The sequence below is a fragment of the Ciona robusta genome, chromosome 12 (genome assembly GCF_009617815.1).
Source record: "Ciona robusta chromosome 12, ASM961781v2".
Taxonomy (NCBI): domain Eukaryota; kingdom Metazoa; phylum Chordata; class Ascidiacea; order Phlebobranchia; family Cionidae; genus Ciona; species Ciona robusta.
In genome coordinates, this window is record NC_143246.1 from 4,266,952 (window position 1) to 4,292,078 (window position 25,127).

Sequence of the window (25,127 nt, forward strand, 5' to 3'; positions counted from 1 at the left end):
AGTAGGAATGTATTGGTAGATTAGATCAATTTATATTTGGTTTCAGTCTGTTGTTTGAAGGTGATGGTACCTTCACAAATTCAAACACTACAAAATCTGCTTGAAACTTCTTAATTGCGCTGTTACCGAAACTAAACCTAAAACAAGCTGTGTATACATATTAAGATTTGCATTTCTATTAACTTATCGCATGCAAAAGCTTATCTGATAAACTTCAATTACGCGTTTTCGTTGTCAGTGATTGTGATGTATGAACAACTACTGTGGCGTAAACGAAATTCCTCCCATGTTTTTATAATGGTTTTACCAGTGACCACAAAATTGGCTTGTGATAGCTCATAATAACAACTCTGGATTGGTATACAAACATAATTTCAAACAATTTTGTCTTTAAATTAAATACCGGTATTACTTTATGAAAATGCACGAAAATATTATCTAACTCGTCTGGAATTTATGGGTAAAAAACAAATTTCTTTAAGTTTTGTCTGTTTTGGCAAATTATTCGGATCGTATTACTTGGATTTCTTGATATGTAGTTCTTCGATACCAAAATCTATCTGCTTGAGATTTGTGGTTTCGTATTTTGTAAGGTATTCCTGAAATGTAATAGCAAAATTAACCGAATTCAAAACCACCGGAGTTGTTAGAAATACCACCTTGTATAAATGCGGCTCCGGTGGCAAAAAAAACGGTTGTTATCTGTACGCGATTTAAGCTATAGCTTAAAACCAAGACAAACTTTGGAAACCAAATAGCTTGCTAGTAATTGATATTAGCTTGTTTACGTTTTCCGCTTTGTAAAGTAACATCAGCAGTAGCGTGGTGTTAAAGACTGTAATTTGCGGTAATTGATTTTGAAAAATGAAGCCTAAATTTTGTAATACAAGCTGCAAGTGGCGGTAATCCTAAAAAACGAGCAAATTTTCTTGTCTCGGAACTTAGTGCTGTTGCTGTAACCGTTATCGCGGTTGGGCTTTTAGAAAAAGGATGTTTAGTTTTTAAATCCATTAATACCGGTCATTCTTGTGTCGAGTACAAGCAGAGACCTTCCATCACACTTAAACCGGACAAGCACTCGTCCTGAAACTACGACGCTTCGAAAATAAGTTGCTCTCGAACACAAACTGGTGCCATGCCGACGACAGGCTGCTGGCCAACACACTTCGAATGATGAATTTATATTTAATTCGTTTCGGGTCGAGCCAACTCTCAGGACACCGGATAGCGACCGCCTGGTTGGAATCGCCCAGCACCCACAATTCGCACAATCTCCAGGTCGTTGTATATCCTCAACGGAAAGCATTAACACCTTAGTAACCTGCAAAAGCCATATATGATTCTCAACTTCAAAATTTCGTGTCAAAACACTCGGGAAATTGTGAAATGTCAATCATAGTGACATGTAGATACGATCTCAGAAACAGTTCCCATCTTAATATACCTCCTATTACGTGATGTTGGTCACATCCAGTCCTACGTGATGCTCTTTTATTGGTCTCCACTGTGTCTTGTGAATTTCGAGGCAGTCTGTAGTCGGTTTTTAAAGCTCTCCCATTTCCAAGTTTGTGGTCGAATCGAACTGTACTTGCTTTCAATTCAACTAGTTCCTAGCCCCCAAGTATTTTTCTCGTTTCCGATTCCCATGTACTGATACAGTAGGATTCTGATCAGCCCTATTTCCTTTATTACCTTTGTTACGCAAGGAAAGTTCATTACCAGAAAAATTCTGACTCACGTCGTCAGATTAGGGCAAATAGAATGTCACCACATAGTGCCATTTGGGGAAATGTCATTACTTAATTTAGAAAATCCTTCGAAAAATCGTCTTGGTCACCCAAAAGCACAGCCACGTTTGCAGCTTAAACAGGCTGCTACTTAAAATATTTGTTCAAATCTAGCCTTCACTTTTGGCCGTTAAAGATCTTATCTTTCTAAAATCTTTGGTTCGGAATTTTAAACGATGTTGTACAAAAACCCGAAACCTCTTTTTAAAAACTGAATTTAAAAAAAAAAACTTGCCGCTTAGCGAAACGACCAAATTTGATTAATCCTTCTCAGTCCGTGGCTTTGTCTGTCAAAATATTCCGACATGCTTTCACAAAGGCCGCCCTTCCAGCACTAATCTGCTGTCTAACGCTAATTAACGCTTTTATCCTTTAGGCGAAGTCCAGAGTCTTCTTTCATGTATGTACTGCTATCTTTAGCAAAATCTTCACCTTGTAAAGGTCAAGGGACATTGGCCAGTTTAAATTTTTGCGATTATTTAAACAGCAGTTAAGCTAAAACGTCTGCATTTTGACAGCCGCTATATCTGCTAGAAATCCATCAGCACGTGTTTCGGTTAATCTGATTACTTAACCATCCACACGGCTTAGTGGTTGAACTGTATATGTTTGCAGTTAACGCTACAAATTCGCTATGATGCAATTCTGCCAGGTTTTTGGGTTATTTTATTAACTTCTTTAGAAATGACGATATTGTATTTTTAGCTTGCCACTGTTTGGACAAAAGACGTTCTGTAGTTCAGGTTTACCCTCTGAGCTTCGAATGACGTAGGTGCTATGACGTAACGATCGTAAAAGAACACACGCGCGGAAAGATTTGATTTATCACTCGCTGGTTTTACAGAAACTTTTCGAAAACCTTAAACAATGAGGCATTATATGATCGACTATAGAGATATACCGCGATAGCGTAAAAGGTGTCGATTAGGAGAAGTGTTTATCGCGTTTTGCTCCAAGATACCGACAGTTATTCGAACAATTTGTGCAGATATTTCGGCCAAGTTCTAACAGGGCAATTTTTCGAACATTTGACAGTGAAGCGGAAATTCGCTTAAGTTATAATATGACAGGCCATTTAATTGACCAACAGTTGTACAAACATTTCGAGCAGAATTTTTATAAAAGGTCAAAGTTATAAAAGGTCATATATACAGACCTAAATACTATATAGCATAAAAATGAAACGTTTTTAGCTATTTTTGTCAAAAAATATATATCGTGACCACAATCACAGCTTAAAAATGCGATTGTTTGCGCCTGCAGGCAAACTGCGAACTGCAATCTCAGATCGTGTATTTCGCTTTAAAAACCCGTGTTAACTACCCAGTCCTTAAACCGTAAAACTTTAGTCAATTAGAATGTTTAACCTCTGACCTCTACCGGTTAGGTGCATAATTTGATTAACTGGGTCAAAGGTTAACCGCGTATCGGGCACTGCTTATGACGTAACAAGGGGATTATTGGATTGTCTTATCTCTGTCCCAAAGTATACGCAGTGATTAGTTATGTCGTTTGACAGCGCTGTATGATAATACAGACTGAGTGTGAATCTAAGTTTTACCGACGATTTTTTAACTCTTCATTTTTATAAAGCCACGGAAAATTGATAAAATAGCTTCTTTAAGTACACTACGTAAAATATAGTAGGGTGGGGGAAGATGGGACACCTTTAACACATAATATCCAAATAGCCGGATCGTGTTTTAAACAATTAACAACGGTCTATGGTAGTCGTGAAGATACGGTTTTATAATTCATTGAATGTTCTTTGTTTACTACCAAATGGTAAGAGAAAACTAAACGAAAAGGTGTCTAGTCTTCCCCCACCCTACTATATAGTTTAAGCTTGAATTTGGAGCAATGAGAATTGAAGCCAGACGATCGAAGTGCCAGACCTTTTTTGTCTGTATGTTTCGCAAAAGTTTATTGTGTTTACGCCCTCAGTCAAATTGCCACAATTCTGGTGCTATTAATGATACCTGCCATGTAGTACTGTGGGGGAAAATGGGACACCTTTAGCACATGTTATCCTGATCGTGTTTTAAATAATCAACAACGGTCCATGATAGTCGTGATGATATGGTTTTATATTTCTTTGAATGTTCTTTATTTACTACCAAATGGGGCGAGAAAATAGAATAAAAAGATGTCCCATCTTTCCTCATTCCACCATATCTGTATTGTTATCCTATGGAGGCGTAACCTAACTTCTATGTGTGTGGTATCGCGGTACAATGACTTGCCCGTCTTGAAAATAATTCCCATCAAGCTATGCTTGTTCTCTCTTGGGTGTTGTGTACACTTGAAAGACAAGACATCAAAAACAGAAATATTTTAATCTGTTTCTCTCGGGGGCGACCCTCAAAGGGGTTTGAGGTTCATAGCGTTTCTCGCTTGCCAATACGTTTAGTTTGCCTGTATAGTTTTCGATAATAGTCGTGTTCATTTGCAAGTATAGTAGGGTAAGATATATAAGATAGAATATGTTTTTATTCTCTTTTCTGTACCTAAATTTGGTAGCAAACAAAGATTATCTACAGAATTATATATAGTCTTATAGGTCGCGACTCTAAAATAACGTTGTTAATTGTTCAAAACTTGGCCGAGAAACATAGGGTTTAGGTGCTAACATTATCCGTCTTACACTACAGTACTGTATGTCAAAAAAGTGCCAGCTTTTTGAGTCGCAATACTTGTTATCCCCGGAAGATTTAGGTATTAATTTAACCACACCGAAAATCGTTCAAGGAATAATTGGTTGTAACATTCCTATGAAAATAGGTATTGAGGAGTTGGGTTGTTGTGTTATTTCGCAAAACTCACTGCCAGGAACGGCAGGCCGCGGCTCGTAATGATAATTGAAAGTTTTGGTCTGGCTTGTGATAACACAAGTATAAGAATTGACTGGTTAAGTGCAGTAATTTTCTGAACAAACAACTCGGCAGTTTCTCTACAAGTCAGTCCAGGACCTTTGCTCTGCCGTTGTAGGAAGCCATTGGTTCCCAATCGGTCGACGGATATACTTTTTCGTTTTTCAGCGTTTCCGAGGCCACTCCAAAGGCTTGCAGTTGCTCAACCATTTTAAAACTTACAGCTCTGTGAAGCAACAGCAGTGTCGGGTCTCTTGAAATTTGTTTTTTTCACAGCGGTTTCAGATAAAAGTGTAACGAAAGCATATTATATAGCGACCAATTTCTTTGTAGTTGTTTTTTTTAAGTTTTTATAAATCGGTTCCAGAATTAAACAAAAGAGCAAATTTTAAACTATTAACCATCGAGTGTTTATAGCGTAGTTAGTTTCGAAACAGAATTTAAACGTCTTTTATTCACAGAGAAACTTATATAGTTAACTAGTTAATCTTCGTTCCTATTAAAAACAAACTTACGTATTTCAAGATGGCGGCCGATTTAAACAACCTGCCAAACTACGACTGGGTTTACGGTGGCGAGGCGGGAACGGACACCTACATTCCCGGCAAAGAGAACGGCCAACTCCCGATCTATCCGGGCGATTACCCAGACTTTCCCGACAATGGTTCTTTATTGTCGCCGGGCATCGGGCGTATGAATTGCTCAGGTCGTGAAAGTTTCTACCCCGACGTGATGGAGTCGTACCCCTCAAGTCAAATAGTGGTACCAATTGTTTACTGCATCATGTGTCTAATCGGATTAATCGGCAACGGCCTGGTAAGCGTATTGTATATACAGTAGGGTGGGGAAGGTGGGACACCCGTTATTCTATGAAACTGCCCGCCCACCTTTTATACCGAAATTTGGAACTTATATTCGAACACTACACCCATTTTCTTAACCACAAGATTCCTATTTTATAGTATGGTGGGGTAAGATGGGATATCTTTAGCACATAATACCCAAATATCCTGATCGTATTTAAACAATTAACAACTGTCTATAGAAGTTGTGGGATACGGTTTTATAGTTCTTTGTTTACTACCAAATGAAACGAGAAAATAGAATGAAAGGTGTCCCATCTTCCCCTACCCTACTTTAGCTCTGAATTATAACGTCACAATAATATTCAAAACGTCACAACGACCATTGAGGTCAATTTTTCCTCATTTATTTCGAGTTTAAATTTTCACTGTCGAGCCTTATCTCGACGCTTAGCGTTGTTGCCATTGTTGACGAGCTTCCGTCGACACTGACCTCTTATGACGTCACAGGTGATGTTTGTTATCTTCGGGAGCAAGGAAATGACAAAAACCGTGGCAAATATTTACGTGTGGAATCTTACAGTGGCAGACACCTTGCTGTTGGTTTCACTCCCTTTTAATTCGACCCAAAGGCTCTTACTGAACTGGCCTTTTGGTTCAGGGATGTGCAAGGTATATTGTTTTCAGTTTATCTTTTGTTTTTAGAGCACTGTGGGGGAAGATTGTTACCTATTTAGCACATGATATTCAAATATCCTTATCGTGTTTTAAACAATTAATAACGGTCTATGGGAGTCGTGAGGATATACCGTTTTATAAAAAAAAGCTTTGAATGTTTGTTTAGTACCAAATTGGAAGAGGAAATAAATTGAAAATGTGTCTCATTTTTCCCCACATATCAAACACCCTCGGACTTTGTATTTCTGTGTTTTTTTAATTTATTATGAAAATGCGTCCCACATATAATAGGCGTAAACATGTTTCAAATTAAAAAAAAACACAATTTCATATGACATTAAACACACGCTGGCATTGTAAAACTGTATTTTATTATTACTGCTTCGAAAATTGCCAACCATGTATTGAGAGACATATCATACGGTGCCGCATCAGAAATTGTAAAATGTCCAGAACTTCGGAAACTGTATTTTAAGAAAAATAGATACCATTGTTGCATTTCATTTACAATGCTGTTTAATTACTACCGTTATAATTTAACAACGGCAAAGGCAAACCGCTTCCTGTATGCCTGTAACATAGACGACCGCAGTCCTGCCAGGTGTCGGGACAGATTCGAAAGTTTTGATGTATTTTCGCAGCTGTTGAAAAGCTCAGCCACAACCTGTATTTTATACCGCGTAATAAGGGACCTCAAATCTGGCAATAACGACCTGCTCGCGAGCTCCTGAGGAGCATAACCTTGGCCGACACTTTGAGTGGATTTAAGGTCGTATGAAGCTATTATAGGGTGACGACCCATGATGATATCAAGCGTTAAATTTCGAAAGCCATTTCGTGACGATTTGAACTAGAGCGCATAACGGAAAGTAATTTTAAATTTCTGTTTTATTTCCAGCGTCAAATGTGTACAATTTTAATATAAATTGGTTATTATATAAAATATATATATATAAAGTCTATGTCAATATAAAAAAGGGAAAAACTTTTAATATGTTATTTTGCTTATTTTTAAAATGTAGAAGTATTTCCCAACCACTATTGCACAAACGTACAGTTTTTGCCAAAGGTTGAGAAGAAAAAACGTAACGACCGCTGCGTTTGTGCCAATTCGAAATATTTTAGTCGGCGCCAGTTGGTATCGAGCTCTTAATGAACAAATTAGAATCGGATGCAGCGTTATATTTGAATCAGCAGCTTGTTCTTACTTTCTGTAACTCTCTTAACTAATAAGTGCCAGCATAAGTGGTTTCCTACTTCAATCCTTTAAGTTTGTCGGCCCAGATGCTAATTTTGGTGCTTGCTTCAAACCGCTGGCTCCTATTACCTAATTAAAGCCGGATAAACAAGCCAAGATAAAGGCGCGCGCCCACTTTTAATTATTGCCAATTTTACCTTACGGCGTCAATAGTCTAAAGCTGAATTTAGGCCGCGAGCTGTAAGAAAAACGACTTAAAATTTTTAATCCAAACTTATATAACGTGGACGGATAGTGAAATTGTTATTTTTTAAGCGTTTAAATTCGAGTAAACATGTATAGTAGGTTGGAGGAAAATGGGACACTTTTATCACATAATATCCAAATATCCCGATCGTGTTTTAAACAATTAAGAACAGTCCATAAAAGTCGTAAAGGATACGGTTCTATATTTCTTTGAATTTCCTTTGTTTACTCCAAATAAGACGAGAAAATAGAATAAAAAGGTGTCCAATGTTCCTATACAATACTACATGTATAAAAATGTGTTTTGACAAACTGAAACGTTCTTTTAAACTTTACCAATGGGTCAACAACACAAATATATTCTGATCACGATTTTACTTGGGCTATAGGTTTACTTTTGTTATAATTATCAGCAATTTCTGCTACAAAATTTCAATACACTTGCGTTTTCAGATCGTGGAAACCGTCAAGTATTTGAACTACTTCGCCAGCGTATTCTTCTTGACAGCGATGTCCATCGACCGTTACATTGCTGTGGCATATGTTGTTACTTCAGGGAGGTGGCGAACCAGTCGGAACACTTTCTTTGTAAGTTGGGGAGTGAAATGGAACAGCATATGTGATTAAGTGAAACAACACTTTTGTTTTAGGTATGTGCTGCGATTTGGATGGTCTCTCTCGTGATAGTGATACCACTGCTTATCCACACAAAGATTCATGGAGGTAATATGACGTCAATGCTGTCCAATAGAAATAACATACTAACACGAATATGCGACCAGTGCTTTTTCTCATAAAATTAAAAAAAATATTCAAAGGTTTCATTAAAGTTTATCAATATAAAAGTTTGGTACGTCTCCTAATTGTTTATTATGTAGTAGGGTGGGGAAAGATGGGATACCTTTTCATACTATTTTCTCGTCTACTTTGGTATAGTAAACGAAGAAAATTCAAAGATTTATAAAACCGTATTCGCATGACTCACATAGACCGTTGTTAATTGTTTGAAACACGATCAGGATATTTGAATAATATGGGCTAAAGGTGTCCCACTTTACCCCACGCTACTATATCAAATGGTTTTGGATCAATTTTCTTAAGCAATGAAAAAATCCGCTTTGCAAACTTAATGGACACGTTTTAATAGTTAATTGAATTTGGCTTACTTGTATCGGGATCTGATTAAATGGGCACGTATAATGCGAGTTGTCTTCTTGTTTATGACCCCAGAAGGTCTTTCAACATTAGGATTAAGATTCTAGCTATCCCGAGTGATATGTAGCGTGGGAACTTGTCTTGAGCAATTAAACTCACACGTTAGAAATAATTCTTCTTGATACTTTTGCCTGGTCTGTATCACCAGTTTTGAATAAGACAAATCGGTTATGACGTTACTATGGATAAGCTTCGTATTTTTCTTGTAAGCAGTTACGTTCGCATCGTTCATCACAGCTTGAAAGATGCGTCACATTTATCAGGAACTTTGGTGCTGGATTACAAAGCGTTTTAGCTGCCCTGCTGTAAGCGATACGGTTGACCTTGACCATAAACCTGTTCCTTAGGGGAAACAATGTGAAACGCTGTGTAAACACGGACCGTCTTTGCTCGTACTGGTTAATCTCATAATCAGTCATATGTGACATCTCAAGAGCGATAATTTCTTTGTTTATTTTCGAAAGCAATCGCTTTGCGCGCGGCTACAGGCTCCATATTTAGTTAAAGCTATAATCGGTTGGGGTTTAACTCACTAGATAGTATAGGCGTCAATCTCAAGTGCGGGGATTAGAGGAACGTGCCGCTTGCCCTTGCCGTTTGCTTTTCTACTTATGCGGGTATGAGGCGCAGTTCTATAACAGTCAAAGCGGGATTTTTTTATTCGTACAGTAGAGTGGAGGAAGATGGGACACCTTTTAATTTTATTTTCTCGTCCTATTTATTAGTAACCAAAGAAAATTCAAAGAATTATAAAACTATATCCTCATGACTCCCATAGACCGTTGTTAATTATTTAAAACACTATCGGGATATTTAAGTATTATGTGCTAGCTATAGGTATATCCCATCTTTCCCCACCCTACTATATGTTATAGCGCTTCTCAGCCTTGTAATATAACAAAGTTATTTTACCGACATTTTCGGTTATTTTTGCTTAAAATACGAAACAAATACCAAAAGTTAAGTTGTTTATAAATTTAAGCATCTCCCCTGATAGGAACAAGTAATCTTAAAAGATACGATCACCGTCTTTGTTTACAATGATGCGCTCATGTTTGAAACGTAAAATCCTTCTAATTCGTCTTCGTCCGGTTTATTTCCAAACACTAAAGTGACTTCAAAGACGTTTAAAGCAAGCGACAACTAACTAATTGATCGTCAGGATCAAACTTAATCCACTTTCTGTCTTCGGTCTTAATCTCGTACACTAAAACAGACCGTGCGATAATTTTTTTACCGTTGTTTATTTTACACAAAATTAACATTAAACTAGGGTGGAGAAAGATGGGAAACCTTTAGCACATAATATCCAAATATCCTGTTCGTGCTTTAAACAATTAACAACGGTCTATGGGAGTCGTGAGGATACCGTTTTATAATTCTTTGATGTTTTTTTTATGTTTACTACCAAATGGAACGAGAAAATAAAATGAAACGGTGTCCCATTTTTCCAACCCTACGATACAATAGTACTGTGGGGTAAGATAGGATACCGTGGCAAATAAGTCCAATATTTTCTGGTCGCGTTTTAAATAATAAACAACGCTCCTTTGGAATGGCGGAGTTATGGGTCTACAATTATAAAAATATTTTTTTTACTAAATGAGACAAGAAAATAGAATAAAAATGTGTCCCAACTTACCCCGCACTAGTATATTTATAATTGTTTCCTTTATATACGGCATATTTGTTTAGGAATGTGTGCCCTTGTGTTCAATATTCAAGAGAACAACGATTCTTGGGACATGCTACCAGATGAAGAAGTCGTGTATGATTATGGAGATTACTATGACTGTAATCTGGTCACTGCAGAAGACTTGGCAATGATAGAAAATCTAAAACGAAGAATTAGCGAAGGTATGCCGCTTGAAATAAGCTTAGATGAAATCTTTTAGGTATTGGTTGACGGGTCCTAATTCTTACAAACGGCCCAAGTTTTTGTCTAACATTTGGGTAGTTTTGTATACATTCGGCGAACACATACTTTTATTACTCATGACTTTAACCATAGAACGCGTTATACAATAGGGTGGGGAAAGATGGGACACCTTTTAACTCTATTTTCTCGCCCCGTTTAGTAGTAAACAATGGACACTTAAAGAATTATAAAACCGTATCTTCAAGACCCCCATGGACTGTTGTTAATTGTTTAAAACACGATCTCAGGATATTTGAATATTGTGTGCTAAAGGTGTCCCATCTTCCCCCCTACTATATCTCTCGAAACCTTTGGGTATGAGCAAAATTTGGACTAACATCACAGTAAACGAAATATTGTGTTTTATTTTTATTTTTTGTGATAAAATCCTTAATTCCATTGCAAAATGACCATTGAAACGCCCGAGTGGTGCATATAGGGTTAAACGCGTTATGCGCTAAATGCGGGATATGTAAAACAAATTCCACTTAACAATCACCCGGTTATAGCATGGGAAACATTGTAAGAAAATCAAGTTTCCAAAACACCCGGTTTTTAAAATGTCACGTATCGAGCTATAAGTTCAAGTATTAAATACGGTGAGTGTTCGAAACAAGACTTTTCTTTTTATGGGAGCCTCGTAAACAAGTTTCGTTGCCAAGGAAAGTCCGTATCTCGTAAACTTTCCACCAGAATCGAACAATTAATTTCCTGTAACCATTTCTGACACCCACTCACGCGTTGCGGGGATCGGTTTATTTTGAATTGCTTTCTGAATGTCAAACATTGCTTTCAGCGGCAAGTTACACGTATATGAACGAACCGCAAATTTGAAACACTTTTTTTGGTTCTTGTTTAAAGTTGGGCTTTCGGTCAAACATTTTTTATATTCCTTTATATAAAAACTGCAGAAACATATGTGTATGCTTTTACTTGGATAACACGTTATGCTTTAAACAGGCTAAAGGATATTTGGTTAGAAGCCAGGGCTCGTCTCGACTGTCCAGCGTTTTTTAACAACATGAATGTATACGCCTTTTAACCTTAATCCCTTTAAACAAGCTTAAAGAGACTGGATTCAAACCCAGGACTCGCTAGTTACGAAGGTGTTATAATATAGTAGGGTGGGGAAAGATGGAACACCTTTTCATTCTATTTTCTCGTCCGATTTGGTAGTAAACAAAGAAAATTTAAAGAATTATAAAACTTATTTTTACGACTTCTATAAACTGTTGTTAATTGTTTAAAACAAGATTAGGATATTTGTATATCATGTGCTAAAGGTGTCCCATCTTTCTCCACAGTACTATAATTAAGCTTTTTTCCACAGAGGAAAGTTCTGGAGAAAATGATAACACCACAATGCTGATGCAACAGATTGAAGACAGAGAGAAAAAGCTAGCAGATGATGAAAAGCTTAATTGCAAACACCCGGATTCAAAGACCTTTCACGCCGTGATCATTTTCACGTTTGTGATAGGCTTCGTGATACCTTTCATCATAATATCTGCATGTTATATCATGATTATAGTGAAATTGCAGCAACCTTCAGGGGCTAAAACAAGATCAAGACAGGTGAATAAAATTACCGAGATATAGCTATACATTTTTCACAGGATTATACTTTCAAAATATAGTAGGGTTGGGGAAGATGGGACACCATTTCATTATATTTCTCGTCCCATTTAGTAGTAAACAAAGAACATTGAAAGAATTATAAAACCGTAACCTCATGACTCCCATAGACCGTTGTTAGTTGTTTAAAACACGATCGGGATATTTCAATATTACGTGCTAAAAGTGTCTTTCCTCACCCCACTATATCAAGGTTTTAAAAAATTAATTAGAAAAGGTTCCAAAATGTCGGTGTCCAAAATTACCTAGTGCTTTAGTAAACGTGATTTTCTAAAATTTTAACCAGTTTGAAGTTTATGTCTCAATGAGTACCCCAAAGCGGTCTTAAGCATTGGCGGTCAAACAATTAAAAAATCGGCAAAAACTGTTCAATATTAAAACTAATGTCTTTTTACTGTCTTAGGCGGAAAGAACCCGGCGTAAAATTACCCGCATGGTGGTAGCATTGGTCATTGCTTTCTTTATCTGCCGCTTACCTTTCTACGTGTGGCATTTGGTTCTAATACCTGGTGTTGACGTCAGCCCCGGTGTGTGTCATGACGTCAGAGACTTTACGTTCTGCCTGGGATTTATAAACAGGTTGGTGTATTCTGCAAATGGATAATTTTTAGTCTATACCACTATCGACACCGTAGCGCAGTGGTTTATAGAACTGCATCTAAATTTAAGGATCCTATTTTATAGGGCTAAGTCGTGTTCACGCCTAACTAGAGTATACTGGGTTCGAAGCTCGATGAAGTAACATAGTTGTATGTTTCTGAAGCAAGATACTTTACAGCCCCAAAACAGTTTATAACTACTAATAGACTGTTCAAATTGGCGGCCACACATAAAAATACGCCAACCCATCTTTTTTTAATACCTGTCTAGTCAAATACCCCCTTTTAAGCCAAAGTTTTGACCAAGTTTTTACATTCCAGCTGCCTTAACCCGATCCTGTACACCTTCCTTGGTCATAACTTCCAAGAAAGACTTAGAAAGAGCATCTCAATATCGTTGCATTCGTTTTCGTTTACAAACTTTACCAAGTTTACCACCAACACTGTTAGGTAAAATGTAATACTTTGATTTAATAACTACTAATTGCTGACCATAGGGCATGTAATGCTGAACTTTTTAAACGGTTTCTCTTTTATAAAATATAAAAATTAACACTAGCATTATGGTTTGAAGAATGATAGGGGGAATTTGGGACATCTTTTCATTCTATTTTCTTGTTCCATTTGGTAGTAAATAAAGAACCTATAAAGAATCGTAAAACCATATCCTCGCGACTTCCATAGACCGTTGTTCATTGTTTAAAACACGATCAAGATATTTGATTATTAGGTTCCAAAGGCCCATCTCCCCCCACCCTACTGTATAAGCACTTTTTCACTTACACTTTTATGATTTGCCCTTGTGGTGTTTTTGCATACAGTCGAGCTGAAACTGCCGCTCAAAGTAAAAAGATGGACACCAGTCACATTGAAGTTGAACCTATAGTAAAAACCACACAGCCTCTCTACCACCCGGTTTGTATATTGTTATAATTCATTTATTACTTGGCGACGCAATCATTAACACGTTAGTCTGTGCCCCAATGTAATGCCCGCGCTGTAGCGCAGTAGTTTATAGGGCCGCATCTTCATTTGAGGATCATATTCTATGGCTGTGGCTCTTAGTCGTGGCACGCCTAAGATCAAGGCTTTAGGCAAAAGTTGGTCTTTCGACCTAACTAAAGTATACAGGTTCGAAGCCCAGTACAGTCAGTACGCACGTATAAAACGTAGCCAGACCTTAAAGCTGTCTTATAGTACCAAAAGTGCAGTACTTGAAATCATACACTGAACCAGGCCGTTCCTTTCCACAATATTAAAGGAATGAACATCCGCACAATTTACTATGCGGTATAAATAAGTATATAGGTCGAAAAGTGTCTTTGATTTCCCGCCCGAACGTTTACGTCCATTGGGTTAATAATTAGCTCTGACATAATGTATGAACTTAATTGTTAAATACGTTGTGAAATTAATATCATTAAAGTAACACAATGTAACGATTGACCAACCAAAATAGTTTTAATATCGGTCGACCTCGTAATTAACACGAAACGTCAATAGGTCAAATATAAAAGCACAAAGACACTTTGGTTTCATTCCCTTTGCCTCACATGCATGGGAACACAAGCAATCTGGACACAATCTTGTGTTTTTATAAGATTTCTATTTTCTCTGACATTTCCCGAGGAAACGATCAGAGTTCGATTTTTTTGAGTTTTCGGAAATAATCAAAGCTGCCGAGATCGGTTGCGGTTTCCTCTTCGTTCGACCAATGGACGTTCGATCTCTCTATGACGTCACAGAGCCCCAAATAGTTATGACGCTGAATTCTTAAATCCCGCATTAAAATCACGATGCGCATTTAAACTTTTTTTTTTCTCGTCCCATTGGTAGTAAACAAAGAATACATAAAGAATTATCCCGCATACCCGAAGAGCGTTCGTAATTTTTTAAAACACGATCGGAAAATATGGGATTTACGTGCTAACGGTATCGTATCTTACCCCACAGTACTAAATTCAAATTGCCTGAAACACTTGAATGTTAACTTTGGTGCAGTGTCAATATCTGTTTCCAGAATTAATGAATATTTATAGAATTGTAGAACTGATGGACGCTTTGTTTACATAAAATAATTCGATTGTTCTTAACATAAGGCTTGCACATATGTGACATATATATGTATTTTGTATTGCCTTTTGAATATTCAAGGCGTGACCCAAACCGTATTATCTCGCTTATGACGTCATAACCATTTCTGTTGTCGCCTTGACTACATCAATGACGACGTAATTTATTTTCACCCAGGTCCGAGAGGAAGATCTTATTTTAGCTGGCGAAAAACCCGCCACCAACGGCGCTAACGCCACGCTTCTCGAGGAGCGAGAGAAATAAAACAGCGCAACCAAGCGGTAAGAAATAACAAAACTTTCGCCCGCGAGAGGGAGCAAAAATCACATTTTTGTTGCTATGGTAATACGCTGCACTCGCGGTGGATATCTTCACACTGATTGGTTTTACTAAGAAGACGCAACCCACAAACTCAAGCCATTTCTTCTCCGTGTACATAAACATCATATATCACTATTGAAGTGTGTAATAAAATTTATTCGTCTCCGCGCGTGCTCCTACATTAGTAAACAAAGACTCTAAAGGAGCATTGCTATTTGTTTAACGCACGATCATGATATGCGAGATTAAGGTGCTAACAGTATCCCATCTTATCCACAGTACTATATAGTACAGTGGGGAATGATGAGGCACGTTTTTACCCTATTTTCTTGTCCCATTTGGTAAACAAAAAACACTCAAATAATTATAAAACTGTGTCCTTACGACTTCCATAGACCGTTCTTAATTGTTCAAAACAGGATCACTATATTTGGATATTATGTACTAAAGGTGTCTCCACCACGCTACTATACAAAGTACAACAGCCGTTTCCCCAAGTATATTTTATTAATAACTTTAAAAAGCACTAGTTTAGTAAAAAACATAACTATTCTATAATTCCCCCACAGCCCGGGATAAAATACTTTATCTAAGATTTTCTGCTTCCCACCATCTTTATAAAGTATTCATGCCACATGGAGTCGCCAGTGAGCTCAGGGTGAAAAGTGCAACCCATGAGGTTACCCTTCCTGACCCCCACTACCTCACCATTGCCAGGAAGTACACATAATACGTCAGTGCCTACGTCATCAACCGATTTGATCCCAGGCGCGCGGATGAATATTCCGTGGAAGTTCTCGCTACGGTTGAGCGCGCACAGCTCGTGGTCAGTCAAGCGTATCGACTCCTCAAAACTTTCAAACTGTCTTCCTTTCGCGTTCCTCCGACAAGTGATGTCTAGTCCTCCAATCTTAAAATAAAAATAGGAGACTGATAAAGATAAACCTCTTAACTGTTGTAAGTACACTTCAATCAGATTATTTTTAACATGGGTGAGGTGCTATACAGCAAGACACCTGGAATTTAGAAGTCCGCTAATAACTCTATGATTTTCAGATAAAATTTCATTTACTAAATTGCAGCAAATTCGAGAAACCCATATTTGTGACATTTATTATCATATAGTAGAGTAGGGAAGATAGGACACTTTTTCATTCTATTTTCTCGTCTCATTTGGTATAGTAAACAAAGAACATTTAATGATTTATAAAACCGTATCTTCACGACTTCCATAGACCGTTGTTAATTGTTTAAAACACGATCCGGCTATTTGGATATTATGTGTTAAAGGTGTCCCATCTTCCCCCACCCTACTATATATAATATAATCATATGTCCAAGGTTATCGAGTTCGATGCCCTACTACATAAGCATTTTGGCTAAGGCAAATCCCATTCACAACAGTAAAAACATAAACAAAATTATTTCATATTTGTTTCACCCGAAGGATACTGGGTTCGAACCCCACCTGAGTCAACTTACCGGGATAACTTCGCCTTTGCCGTCTCCGTCCAATTTATTCGACAACAGAATCAATCCAGCGCATGTTCCCCACGTGTACTGCGTAATACGTCATAGTGACGTCATTAATTTAGATCTTATATCGTAATCTTATCAAATATGTAAAACAAATGCAAGATATCCAATTTCAAACTAACAAAATATTAATACACAGAAACTTGTATTTCTATTTAAATAAGAGACTGACGACGCCATTTTATGGGCGAAGTGTATTATACTCTGGGAGAAGATGGAACACCTTTAGCACATTATATCCAAATATCCTGATCGTATTTTAAGCAATTAACAGCGGCCTATAGTAGTCGTGAGGATATGGTATTATAATTCCTAAAATGTTTTTTTCTTTACTGCTAAATGGGACCGGAAAATAGAGTTAAAAGCTGTCCCATTTTCCCCAGCCCTACTATACAGTACACATACACTTTTTCGTAGTACTTTATCCTAAACACTGAAAATTTATTGCAAAATGTCGGTCCAGCAAATAGAGAAATCGCCAATAACGTTAAAATATTCAATGACATTAACTTCTTACCTTATCCTTTCTCTGCGTCCATGCTTTCAGTTTTTCAAAGAATCCGTTTCTCCGCAAAGCCACTGTCATTGTTGGGGTTTCCCCGCCGGGGATAACCAAACCATCTAATGCGTCATCAATCTATATAACCCACGTGTTGAAATGGCATATTACCGAAAATCAAAATTTGCATATAGGTAAAAACTATTCAAAACGGATCTGAAGGTACCACCAAAGTTTAAAAAAATGAAACAGCTTTAAAAATGACAGAGTAAATAAAATTCACTGGCGTAAAAAAGTTCGATCGAGCGGCATTGTATGATTTTCCATAAGAAAAAGTAACACCATATTAAAATTTAGAAAAAAAAAATCAAACAAAACATAATAACCCACAAAGTAACATACATGGTAACTCGTAAGCTGGCACGAGGTGAAAAAAAAACAGAATACGCCCGTGTTATAACGACTGTCGTTTCTGGCCACGCGAGGATAAAGACACTTATCTTCATTCCCATTCATAGTAATTATAGATTACCTCTTCAGTTCTGCGTATTTCAGATATTTCGACTTTATACGGAAAGTCCGTAGTTTTCAGCTTAACGATTGCTTGCTGAAATGAAGCTTTATGTTCTGCGAAGTTTCCTTGTACAGCTAGAACCCCGATGTGTATTCTAATGCGCAAAAGGTATTAGGTTACGTAATATATAGGGGTGGGGGAAGACAGAGACCTTTAGCACATAATATTTAAATATGATGACGTGTTTTAAACAATTACCAATGGTCTATGACTATGGGAGTCGTGAGAATATAGTTTTATAATTCTTTGAATGTTATTTGTTTACTACCAAGGTGGAGAAAATCGAATGAAAAGGTATCCCATCTTCCTCCACCCTACTATACAATATAAGTCGCAGAAGAAATATAAAAGTCTTGCTTATAATACATCGTCCGTTATACTATAGTTTAAATACATTAAACTGTAAATGCAACATGTTTAAACAGACTTCGAGCCAGTCCCAATCTCTCTTAATTTAACAACTTTTAAACGAAAATTCGAACCGTTGTGAAGTTTAAATCTGCTGCGTCACCTACCTCTGCTGAGTCATGGCTATGACGTCAGTGTGCGCGTCACGCTGGAATAGAATCAACAACGAAACGCTCAAGTACCGGGTTTCTGCTTGAATAAACTATGTCTATAATTCCAGCGTTTGTTTCTACAATGCTTTAGGTTAGTTAGTTAGCTTATCTATAGCAAACCTAATCCGCCTTGTTAGCTTACAAAGAAAGAATTTAAAGGCGTTTGCCTTGGGATTAATAGTACGCTGGTATTTGTTCACGTTTTCACGGAAACGAATAATTGCGACTGCTTCCCTGCCTTCCTCTGTTTGATAGCCGCTTTGTCTGTGTTTTACAACTGACACCAAGCTATAACCAGCCAGGCACCGCGTGTGAATGACGCAATGTTAACCAGTACGACTCTGCTCGTCATAAATGGCGCACGCCTCATTTTCGCTTTCTGGTTTATTGATTTTAAAACGAACCGGGCTCGCGTTACTTCTTTCAAAGCGGGAGGCTACAGTTTTGGAGCGGAAACTGATTGTACTATTCTTGCATCAGACAAAAGGTTCATTCAGTAATAAGCAGAATGCAGCAGAAGTGAAAAACAGCAGATAAACAGATATAAATGCTACTTATGAAAGACAGCATTCGTGACAGCATAGACTTACTTCGTGAAGATTGTCGAGTTCTTTACTAGTTGACTCATACTGTTATTTCATGTTGCTAATATTTCAGGTTTTGCATTAGTTTTTGTATAGCTCTCTAGTAAATAAACAACAAGATGGCAGAAAACCACGTAACTGGTAAGTAACTAGTTAACGTATGTACTTTTTGGGTTCATAGTCTAGCTTTTAACTGGCACTCTTTTTCATACTTTTTAACTGTATAGCATGTTTAGCGACTGTTGTTTTGCTGTTGAATCCCTTCTCTTTGTTGTTTCAGTAATATGACTTTCGAACAGGTTTTCGAAGAGATGAATAAAAACGATGTTGTGTTATATGTATACTTACGGTATTTATTATAACTAGGCTCTTTCACATTGAAAACTGGTTTCGCTAAGATGATGAAAGGCGGTCTTATCATGGATGTAATAAACGCCGAGCAGGCAAAGATTGCAGAAGCTGCAGGCGTAAGTATTCACGCTTTCGTTTCGCACGAAAATTTCCAACACATGCGTGACGTCATGTGGAACAATGACGTTACGAAGCTGTTGCCTTTGTATCTTGTACAATAGTGCAGACGTAACTAGTTGTTAAGTGATAATACACTAACCGCAACTTAATTTAAAATGATAAGATTCCTAGGATTAAACTTTTCCGAGAATCGAAAGATTTACTTCTACGAAAGCGCGTTGTTTCCTCTTCCATGTAAACCAATAGATATTCTAGCCTGATCTAAGTTACGTAAAACCATCGTTGTGTTTTAACCAGGCATGTGCGGTTATGGCTCTCGAGCGCGTTCCAGCGGATATTCGCAAAATGGGAGGTGTTTCAAGAATGAGCGACCCAAAGGTTTGTTACGTCATATTTTTCATTGTTTTGTAAAAGTTTAAACACTGATACGACGTTTTGTATTGAAGGATATATCTTCTTTTTATTAAGTTAACATAAAAAGGCTATACGTACCTGGCAAAAGAAGAAGGCTTTTCAAATATACCTTAACCGGCTTAGCTTTTAGCTTGTGGAAAACCTGAAAATGGATCATCCAATATCTCACCAAAGTTTAAGTAGTTTGACAACATTTTCTTAACATGAACACCATAGTTTTTATATAGTAGGGTGGGGTAAGATGGGACACCCTTTCTTTTAATTTTCTTGTCCCATTTGGTATTAAACCAAAAACATTCAAAGAATTATAAAATCGTATTCTCACGACTTTCACAGACCGTTGTTATTTGTATAAAACACGATCAGAATATTTAGATATTACGTGCTAAAGGTGTCCCATCTCCCCCCTCCCCCTACTATACTTGACACACATTTCAGATGATTAAAGAGATAATAGCAGCCGTATCAATACCTGTCCTGGCAAAAGTACGAATCGGGCATATGGCCGAAGCACAAATTCTTGAAGCGCTTGGAGTTGACATGGTTGATGAATCGGAGGGTAAGTGAAGTTACCTGGTCCGGGATCGAACCCGGTAACTCAACTTGAAGTTTCTTAGTATGGAAATAGATATTATAGAATTGTCAGTGTACTAGCATAGTGCAATACCCAGGAAGTAATACAGTTCTTCTATAGACTGTACCTATTAACCTATCTATACTTAAGTATAGTGGGATGGGGCAAGTTAGGACACCTTTTTATTCTATTTTCTCGTCACATTTGGTAGTAAACAAAGAACATTTAAAGAATTATAAACCGTACCCTCACGACTCCTTTTGACCTTTGTTAATTGTTTAAAACGCGATCAGGATATTTAGATATTATGTGCTAAATGTGTCCCTTCTTCCCCCACCCTGCGCTATATATATATTAGTTTTTATACTTTATACATAAGTGCTATAAAAGCAGCAAAAAACCTTTTGGCATGACGTTTTCTTTTTTGAGGCTTTGCCTATTGCGTATTCCCTTATAAAAAGTGCCGTGAAAATGATTCCTTAAAGTTCTGACCCATGGTTTTTAATTTCTTGTTCAGTGTTGACCATGGCTGACGAGGAAAATCACATCGACAAACACCAGTTTAAAACTCCATTTGTTTGCGGAGCAAGAAACTTGGGGGAAGCACTGCGCCGTATCTCAGAGGGAGCGGCTATGATTCGTACCAAGGTAGAAATATTTTAATGAGTGTGTGTAGTAGTGTACCTTATCTTCGTGTGGCGAGCAACGACAGTCGTTATAATATGTATGGTATTGTGGGGAAAGATGTGACACATTTGGTACGTAACGTCCAAATATTCTGATGACCTGATCCTGTTTTAAACAATCAACAACAGTCTATGGGAGTCGTAAAGATATAGTTTTATATTCCTTGAATGTTCTTTGTTTACTACCAAATGGGACGAGAAAATAGAATGAAACAGTGTCTCATCTTCCCTCACCCCACTAGAAGTTCCCTTTCACACATGAGTTACCAAATATCTAACTTTATAAGCAAATATTTTTTTAAATACCGAAGCTTATATACTGATGTTTTAACTTCAGGGCGAAGCTGGGACAGGAAACGTAGTTGAAGCTGTACGTCACGCGCGCGCAATTTCGAGACAGATACGTCTAGCACAGGCGATGGATGCGTCAGAGTTGTATTCATTTGCTAAGGAAATTCAGGTATATTAAGTTTGTTTAAATATTTTTATGACACAAATTCATGACTATAACTTTTTCTTAGGCTCCTGTAGAACTTCTAAGAGAAACCGCGAAGCTTGGGCGCCTCCCAGTGGTGAATTTCGCCGCCGGGGGACTTGGTATGTGAAATCTATAAGTTTGTCGATTTTTTTCCTATTTTTTCTCGGGTGTTGACGGTATATTGCGTTTCTAGCGACACCTGCCGACGTATCGATGCTGATGCAACTTGGGGTAGATGGCGTCTTTGTCGGATCAGGAATCTTTAAGAGTAACTGCCCTAAAAAACGTGCTGATGCAATGGTACAAGCTGTCATTCATTATAAAGATCCCAAGACGCTTGCAGCGATCAGTGAGGACCTCGGAGAGGCCATGGTAGGTGGATGACGTCATGTTAGATGACATCATCGCTTATGACGTCACAGACTATACATTGGATTCGATTTTTTACTTCAAAATGTTTTCAGTGTTTCGCAATGCAAAAATTTAAAACAATTCTATGTTAGGTTGGAATTAATTGCGAGGATTTGAAAGAAGTTTGGGCAACACGTGAGGCAAAGACCAACTGAAAACCTTTCGAATGAAAATGGTGTAGAATACGCGCTAACTGGGTACATTCTAATGGTCTACTTCCACGTAACTTCGCTTTGTAAATGCATCAATAAAAATGTACCATAAGCCTCAATGGACTTGGTGTACAAACTTTCAGTACATGTTTATCACTTTGATCCCTACATTAATAAATGCAGGGCGACAGTTTATAGAAATTTAAACCATCAAATATTTACCAATTTAAACAACCAAGAAGTTATTTTCTTACTTGTAAATACAATTCTGACGAATTAAAAGCAAGCTTTTGTAACAGGATAGGGGTGCGTGGAACTCCTTTTCGTTCCATATTTGTTAGCATAAAACATACAAAGAATTACAAAACCTTATCCTTACGACTCCCATAGACCGTTGTTAATTGTTTAAATCACCCAACACGATCTGGATATTATATGTCTTTACCCCACAGTACTATAATAATTGTATATCGGGCACTGCATAACATAACATAACATAATACACATAGCAATACCAATTTGACAAAATATGAAGAGTTATTTACAGATAAATCAATTCTTCACGCTCTTCTGATGATGCCATTTCTTTATCTTTGTCATTGAACAACCCGGCCTATACCGGTGTTGACATTACATTAATATAAACCAAAGTTTAAGAATTGGTGATGATGAGAACCTGTTACCTGAGCACACAAAACGTATATTACTGCACTCAAGTTTATAGCTTAGCACATACAGTTGCTAAGGAGCACTAGCGAATACATTTTGGAAACGTTTAAACTAATTTGCTTTTAATAGCTAATCACTTTCATTTGGTGATGTGACTCATAGCCCCCACTGAATAAATAGGATTGTTGGTTGGGTTGAATGACTCCGTGTTGATCAGACTTCATACGCAAGCTTCGGCGGGGTGCTATATCTACTGTAGTACTAATTGCTTTTATAACCAGAGACCAAACAGTTCATAATTATCTTGCTATATTTTCATGAAATAAACTGACCTCGAGGTCTCAGTGCCGATAGTGGCGTTAGTTGGGTAGTTCTCGTTATCGTGTTAAGGAAAAGGCGAATTATATACCAGACAGAATCACGTGGCAGCATTGTGGCGTCCTGCGATAAAATGAACACGATTTGGGCCGGTCAGCGGCTTAACGGAATATCATTAACCTCGTTCAACGGGGGTCTGTTTTCATTAGAATAGTCTCCCATAAGATAAAGTCGTATCCGCAGTGTTGTCTGATTAATGAAGTATTGTCTTTGGGTCATTTGACGTCACTTTAAGCGTCGAGTTGCAACAGACTAACATGATTCCTACCTCCGTATGTGCCAGAAAATTCCGGCTTCGAAGATGTTTCATAGTGTTACTAACAGTTAACTTTACTTAGACTTCTGTATACAGCATAGACTTGTTAGTTTTAAACATGACTTCTAAGGGCTTTAGGCAAAATAAGGACTCATTCATTTTCTTCACATTAAGTGTGAATGGTCCAGAACAGGAACGGGTTACTGAAATCAGTCTTGTCAGTATATTCGGTTATAAGCTTACCAGAGCAAAAAGCAATTCCCCAGATTGGTTTCCAAGAGTTCTCGACAAAATGACTTTCTGTTTTGACCCGAAGGAGAAACTTGATTACGATTTGTGTAAATCCTACAACGTGAAGTCACAAGATTTTGAAATTGCAAAACGGCAAAAGTTCGACTTAAAAGTTGTTAATCTTTTGAATCTCTTTCTCTCGCGCCAATCAGGCGAGCTGTACCTTGTGGGTCACGGTAGCTATGGTTTCAAAGTTTTGCAATCTGAGTTGCGGCGCCTCGGAAAAAGTTTGGATAAAGTGGATGAACGTCAGGTGCACTTCGTGGATTCAGAAGAAATTTTCAAAAAAATACAACCAGGAAAAGATTCCTCTTTGAGCCGAATTTGTGACGAGAGTTTTTCTCAAGGAATGCCACAATGTGCCACTACAGAAGAACGGAATAAGTTTTTGATTAAAGTTGTGCTTAAAAACCTAGACAAGTTTTTCGACAATTTTAACCCAAACTTTGTAACTGTGCCGAAACAGAAAAGTGAAAGTGCTGAAACAACTTCTGAGCTCGACCAAGGCATTTCTTCTGGCGAATTTGAGCCCACGCAGACTCATGTATATTTCGACTTGGAGACGACGAGGCTTAGAAATTCCAAAATTACTGAGATTTGTATGGTGGCCGTCCATATTGATTCTATGAAAACACCAACACCTGACTCTCTACCGAGAATTGTCGACAAAATGGTTCTGATAGTCGATCCGGGTGAAATGATTGAGGAAATAGCTTCTGAATTAACAAAATTAAATAACCATATCATTCGAGAAAGCTACAAACCGAAGTTTAACGCCGAAACGACCAAGATTATGGCAAAGTTTTTAAGGAGGCAAATCTCTCCTATTTGTTTGATCGCACATAATGGGATGAAATTTGACTTCCCGTTGCTAAAGAACCACATTCTTGCTTCTAATTCAAACGAAAGAGTTTTCTCAGGTATACGATATGCTGATTCGGTTCGTGGCATGAGGCAACTACATAGTGGTCCTCGTCAATCTTTTCAACTGCAGAAAGTTTATCAACGTACATTCCCACAATCCATCGCAACCAATCAGCACCAGGCAGAGAATGACGTCATCAAGCTTTTGAAAATTGTGTGTTCTGATTCTAAGCTGTGCGCTTGGCTCAATAGTAACTACGTGGAACTTACAGACATTTTGGTGTAGCGATTTCTGCATCTGGCTTCTTTCTTCCAATTAAATGTAAATGTTTTTAATTGTAAGCGTGTTCTAACAACTGTCGTTTTGTCGCCATATTCGGTATTTTT

At 37.6% G+C, this 25,127-nt stretch overlaps 4 protein-coding genes and 1 long non-coding RNA gene across 7 annotated transcripts; 3 read left to right on the top strand and 2 right to left on the bottom strand.

Moving 5' to 3' along the window:
- Positions 1 to 354: 354 nt before the first annotated feature.
- On the bottom strand, positions 355 to 2,193 carry LOC149726967 (uncharacterized). 2 transcript variants are annotated; one of them, XR_016386220.1, is made up of 3 exons: positions 1,445 to 2,187; positions 1,018 to 1,321; positions 355 to 599 (listed from the first exon to the last, which is right to left on the bottom strand). It is a non-coding gene; the product is annotated as an uncharacterized LOC149726967 (long non-coding RNA). The 2 variants fall into 2 exon arrangements; XR_016386219.1 differs by having other exon boundaries at positions 355 to 1,321; positions 1,445 to 2,193.
- Positions 2,194 to 5,099: 2,906 nt separating this feature from the next.
- Positions 5,100 to 15,510, top strand: LOC149726968 (somatostatin receptor type 2-like). Its single transcript, XM_089890150.1, has 10 exons — positions 5,100 to 5,473; positions 5,971 to 6,132; positions 8,036 to 8,170; positions 8,233 to 8,305; positions 10,493 to 10,654; positions 12,046 to 12,290; positions 12,754 to 12,929; positions 13,271 to 13,399; positions 13,771 to 13,864; positions 15,200 to 15,510. Exons 1-10 carry the CDS (start codon positions 5,183 to 5,185, stop codon positions 15,284 to 15,286), a joined length of 1,554 nt encoding a protein of 517 aa, XP_089746276.1. The 5' UTR covers positions 5,100 to 5,182; the 3' UTR covers positions 15,287 to 15,510.
- A 321-nt stretch (positions 15,511 to 15,831) lies between these two features.
- LOC149726969 (uncharacterized) lies at positions 15,832 to 19,238 on the bottom strand. 2 transcript variants are annotated; one of them, XM_089890156.1, is made up of 5 exons: positions 19,103 to 19,238; positions 17,911 to 18,046; positions 17,397 to 17,516; positions 16,826 to 16,903; positions 15,832 to 16,253 (listed from the first exon to the last, which is right to left on the bottom strand). In XM_089890156.1, the coding sequence occupies exons 1-5, from the start codon at positions 19,138 to 19,140 to the stop codon at positions 15,933 to 15,935; spliced, it is 693 nt and encodes a 230-aa protein (XP_089746282.1). In that variant the 5' UTR covers positions 19,141 to 19,238; the 3' UTR covers positions 15,832 to 15,932. The 2 variants fall into 2 exon arrangements, with proteins under 2 accessions (XP_089746282.1, XP_089746283.1); XM_089890157.1 differs by lacking the exon at positions 19,103 to 19,238 and adding an exon at positions 18,468 to 18,791.
- LOC149726970 (pyridoxal 5'-phosphate synthase subunit SNZERR-like) lies at positions 19,077 to 22,401 on the top strand. The gene is made up of 9 exons (XM_089890153.1): positions 19,077 to 19,237; positions 19,463 to 19,563; positions 19,865 to 19,945; positions 20,420 to 20,540; positions 21,073 to 21,203; positions 21,579 to 21,701; positions 21,763 to 21,838; positions 21,913 to 22,091; positions 22,223 to 22,401. The coding sequence occupies exons 1-9, from the start codon at positions 19,216 to 19,218 to the stop codon at positions 22,283 to 22,285; spliced, it is 897 nt and encodes a 298-aa protein (XP_089746279.1). The 5' UTR covers positions 19,077 to 19,215; the 3' UTR covers positions 22,286 to 22,401.
- A 712-nt stretch (positions 22,402 to 23,113) lies between these two features.
- Positions 23,114 to 25,036, top strand: LOC149726971 (uncharacterized). Its single transcript, XM_089890152.1, has one exon. It carries the CDS (start codon positions 23,704 to 23,706, stop codon positions 25,024 to 25,026), a length of 1,323 nt encoding a protein of 440 aa, XP_089746278.1. The 5' UTR covers positions 23,114 to 23,703; the 3' UTR covers positions 25,027 to 25,036.
- Positions 25,037 to 25,127: the final 91 nt, after the last annotated feature.